We start from the raw sequence: 5,000 nt of genomic DNA, 5'->3' as shown, positions 1-5,000 counted from the left end.
CCCTAACCCTTACCCTAACCCTAACCCACACCACAACAAAGCCTAACCCTAAAGAAATGTTTTTGCACTTTTACTTTTTTCAGTAACAACAACATGGTCAAGAAAACACTGTTTCTCCTACTTAGGACCGGAAAAAGGTCCCCACAAGGCACGTCGTTCCACGTTTTGCTATCCTTGTGGGGACATTTGGCCCCGACAAGGATAGAAATACGAGAACACACACACACACACACACACACACACACACACACACACACACACACACACACACACACACACACACCTCCCTGACCCCCCCCCACCAGAGATGTAATGTGTCTGCACTGGGCCCAACATACAGCGCCATTCCTTTGCATCAGTGGGGGTTAAACGCTTTGCTCAGAGGCACTCCGGCAGCTGAAAGACACAGCTGAGACCTTTGATGTCAGGAGCTGTGGAGGAATGAAAGCCGGCGCTCCGACTCTCTGCAGTGTTTGTGAAAACAGCTGGTCTCGTGTGGCACTGTGTCTGTGTGTGTGTGTGTCTGCTGACCCACTTATTTTGATGTACGCCTGAGTGTGTGTGTGTCAGTGTGTGTGTGTGTATGTGTGTGTTGACACGGTAGAGCGATTCATCACATTTTCTCACGTTAACAGATTGCTCCTCTCTGACCTCGCAGCTGGGGAACAATGTGTGAAACGCTGGCCGTGTGTGTGTGTGTGTGTGCGTTTGTCGCCGTGCCTCGTTGTGTGTTTTGTGCACGTGAGACGATGTGCGATTGAACCGAAGCTTGTTTATTCCTGTAAACGGTGAAAATGTGTGTGTGTGTGTGTGTTTTCATGTTGATGTGCACATTGTAGCACCTCGGCCTCCTCCGTGGAGACAGCTGACAGAGCGAGGAAGATAACACACATCACACACATCATCCGGCGTCACGCCGACTCGCGTCAACTGAAGAAGAAGAAGGAAAAAAACAACAATAAAGAAACTTTGGAGCTGCTGGAATGTGCAGTGTGTGTGTGTGTGTGTGTGTGTGTGTGTGTGTGTGTGTGTGTGTTGAGGGTTTCTAATTGAAGAGTGAAATGTTGAGCAGTTCCCTGGTTTCAGTCGCCTTTCTTTGGGCTAATTGTTGATTTGTCATCAGCCTACGGCAGCGCGCACACACACACACACACACACACACACACACACACACACACACACCCTCTCTCTCTCTCGTGCCTGTTAATCTGGATGCGTTCAGCCTCGTTCAGTCACACCTGTATGATTCAGGGTTTTTTTCCCGTCTCTTGCCAAACGGCCTCCCGGTCCAGCTAAATGGCACGCGGCCAGCCGCGGCCGGCCGCCCGGCCCATAAAAGCTCCATCTCGCGCGATAAAGCACGGACTAAAACACAGTTAAGCTGCGAGTCGACAGAGAAAATGTGTTTTATGTCTGGGTCCGCCACCTCCCGGGGTTTGGATGCATTAAGTTACTGAAATACAGTCGAGAGCTTGATGAGATTTTCCTTTTAACCACATCAAGCATCTGGCAGATGCAGCCTCAGCGCCGCCGCCGCCACCGCCGCCGCTCTCACAGCTTTTAGCCAGTAGTTTGGCCGACAAAGTCAACTCACAGCAAATCTGTCGCAGTGGAAGCTGAAGGTGAATGTGTGGAAGCGGCGGCGTGATTCCAGACTCGGCCTGCTCCTGCGGTTCTCCAGTGACGGTTGTTCTCCCGCTCCGGTTCCCGCAGGTTCCTTCATGGTGGTGAACGCGTCGGGCCGGGCGTCGGGCCAGAAGGCCCACCTCTACATGCCCACCCTGAAGGAGAACGACACCCACTGCATCGACTTCCTGTACTCCCTGTCCAGCCGGGACGGCGCCAGTCCGGGGACGCTCAACGTCTACATCAAGGTGTGTGTTCTCTGTGTTGTCCGGCCGGGGCGGCCGCCGGCGTGGGGGCCGCCGCCGGTTCACTCAGCTGTTTTCAGGTCAGGGTTTGGATCAGGACTGCGGAGACGTTCCTGGTCTGAAGGGAAGACGGAGTGTCCATGCATGTCCATCTACAGAGGCAGGCGTTGAGTCAACAGGCTTGTCTTCCTCGGGGACAAAAAACTGGAGGTGTCCCCGACTGAGAATTTACATAGTCGAATCTGATTCGTCTGATCCTGCTGATCGTCAACTGATAGTCGAATCTATCATTTTTGTTTTTTTTGTTTTTTTAGAATCTTTTGAATATAGGCTACAGCAGAATGTTACAGTAATAATAATAATAATAAAAACCAAAACAGCGCAGGCAGGTAAAACAACACTTATTTTTTTCCTACACACTGAAACACAGACTGGAACAAAGTGTCGGTAACTCTAAACATCAAATAAATGAAGTATAGTTCAAATGACCAGAACCAAAGCCTCTTCTAACAAACGGGCTAAAGCACGTCATTTATTTATATCTATAATCTCTGTAGATAAGCTCAAATTTTTAGGCTTCACAATTTCTCACATTATCTGCTCAAATTAAATGAAACAGGCTTAATTGCACTGTGTCGGTCCGTTTCGCAGCGCAGCATCCACGCAAAAACAAACACTAAATTAAATAGAATAAGCCTTTTAGATAAATAAAAAATTAATATAATAACCTAAAATATTACAATTAAACGAAATGAAAGTCACCATTAAAATTGAGAAGTGAGTGACAGAAACGTCTTTCATACACCCAGTTATCTGCTTCACAGAGGGACGGCTTTACCGCAGAGCTTACCCTTTAAGGTGGAAAGCCATAGTTGTTGTGGAGTGATGTGAAAGGAGCTGCTGACACAACTTGCATTTGACTTTTTTTGGATCATCTTTGACTTGTTCTGAAGTTTTTTCCGACATTGTGAGCCTTTTAAAGTGAAACCAAATCACCACCGAGACGCTGCTCTGTGATGGAGCTCATTCACCACGGTGGTTCATTCACAAACTCTAAATAGATAGAATATTGAATAAAAGTACAAGTTAAGTACATTTTTCCACAGTATATTTGATAGGCTAACATGTATATCAAATAGGCTTTATATCATGTTTATCTGGAAAAAAACAAGCAAATTCTGTGTAAAACCAGTCATTCAGCACCCCCATACAGCTGGAATGGAATGGTCCTCGTTTAATAACCACATGTTGCGATGCTTCGACTGTATGATTGGCCGTCGAATCAGGCCCCTTCGAACGCATCATCAAATCGTCGAATATCTGAGGACACCCCTACAAAAAACGATATTTCCATTTGAGAAACCAGTTTTCCAGAGGAGGTGGAGGTGGATTTGTGTCGGTCTGCAGGGAACTGCCGCAGAGAAGAGGTGAACAGGCGGACCGGTGTTCTGGTGTCTGCTCAGAGGCTTTGAGGACACATGCAGGGACAGACTGACTGTTCTCCCTCTGATCGCCTCAGCTCAATATATATTATAAACTATTTAAAAAAAAAAAAGGATTGTGCACATGAACTAGTGCCAGTATTACTCCATCACCATGGTTCCAGCCAGTCCAGTCCTCGAGAACATGTGATCCATATTTTACAGTCATGACAATGAGGGGTAGTCAGTGAAATGTTGGTTTTACTGATGATTATAATGTTTTGATGGTTTTTATATTGTTTTTATCCCGTTGGCCTTAAAAAAAACTGTGCCTTATAGTGTTCTTTTTGTAGTACAATGCAAATAAAGTAATTCAGTTCAAAAATCTAGAGAGAAATGTACCAGTCTGAAGAGTTGTATTTATTTTTAACATGGTGTTAGTTAAATAAGTCTGATTTTATTCAGTATTTTGCTCTCCTGACTTTGAGATCTTGAGATGCGCTTCATAAAACCTTGATATGAACGGTGAATCACAGTGAAAGCCTCTGAGTCCCTCCTCCGCCCGCCGGATCTGCCTGCAGTAACTCCGTCACCCTCCTGTCTGCAGGTGAACGGCGGCGCTCAGGGCAACCCGGTGTGGAACGCCTCGGACACCGTCACCGAGGGATGGGTGAAGGCCGAGCTGGCCATTTCCACGTTCTGGCCCAACTCCTACCAGGTACGGCGCCTCACACTCCAGATGGATTCAGAGGTCGTGTCCAGCTCATCCTCACCTGGACGGGCGAAATAACGAACTGGTGCCATAATGAGCTTTAAATTTAACCTTTAAAGCTTTTATTTGTTGAGAATACGAGATGAATGAACCAATTTCTCAGTGTCGAGTTTTGTCTGCTGCCCGAAGAAGTTTGTTTTTTTTTTAAAAAAAATGAGTGTTTTCCTGGAGTTTTTGACTATTTGCTCGGTGGTTTTGGGGGCCGGACTGCAGCCTCTTGCGAGCTACTTTCGGCCCACGGGCCTCACGTTTGACGCCCCTGCTTTAGAGTCAGTACACGGTGGACAATGTAAAAAAAAATAGGCTCAGTTTAAACAATGCAGAGCAGAATGCAGGCAGGATTCAGTCCAGAGAGGGTTTTTGACTGTCTGGTCACATGGCAGGAGTCCAGTCCTGCTTTAATTTGCCTGAGATCTTTCAACACGCCCCCTCGTGTCAAAACGTCCGTCTGGGTCAATATTTGATATTTCATCCGTCCCGCTGCTCCGTGACTTCCTCCATGTTTCCCCAAAATGAGCGCCTGTGAGCGCCCTTCCCCGGAGACTGAGCCTGTCTTTGTTTTAGCGTCTCTTCATTAGAGGACGCCACTCTTCAGCATTTCGATGTGTCGCACCAGATGCATGTTATCAGGCTTTTAAGACGAGCACTGCCTTGCTGAAATGCTGCTTTTATACATAAAATGATCTTTTCGGTCCAGATTTCTCCAGTGAACAGTGATCGGCTTTCCAAACTTTAGCTGCTGTTCATTAAACGCGTCGTATTAGTGACCTTAACATGCATGTAAAGTGCAGGAGCTCAGTTTACTGTCCCGGCAGTACAGATACAACACTCTGTTTTCAGTGGAATTATGAAACCTGTACCACAAACTGATATTTCACCTGATTATTTCTGTGTTGCCTGGAAGCTGAGTCCTTTTATTATCTGTGAGAGCTGATT

The 5,000-nt window shown here is 46.6% G+C and overlaps 1 protein-coding gene across 9 annotated transcripts in view; it reads left to right on the top strand.

Moving 5' to 3' along the window:
- ptprt (protein tyrosine phosphatase receptor type T) overlaps nt 1-5,000 on the top strand; it is a 279,550-nt gene that overhangs the window by 66,211 nt on the left and 208,339 nt on the right. For all 9 annotated transcript variants that reach the window (XM_030091481.1, XM_030091480.1, XM_030091479.1 and 6 more), the window contains exons 3-4: nt 1,714-1,874; nt 3,900-4,010. In XM_030091481.1, the coding sequence (XP_029947341.1) occupies nt 1,714-1,874; nt 3,900-4,010 (272 nt within the window). The remainder of the gene's footprint in view (nt 1-1,713; nt 1,875-3,899; nt 4,011-5,000) is intronic.

Source organism: Salarias fasciatus, chromosome 5 (assembly GCF_902148845.1).
Source record: "Salarias fasciatus chromosome 5, fSalaFa1.1, whole genome shotgun sequence".
Classification (NCBI taxonomy): Eukaryota; Metazoa; Chordata; class Actinopteri; order Blenniiformes; family Blenniidae; genus Salarias; species Salarias fasciatus.
Note: the sequence above shows the minus strand (reverse complement) of the source record. Positions and strands in the feature narration are given on the sequence as shown.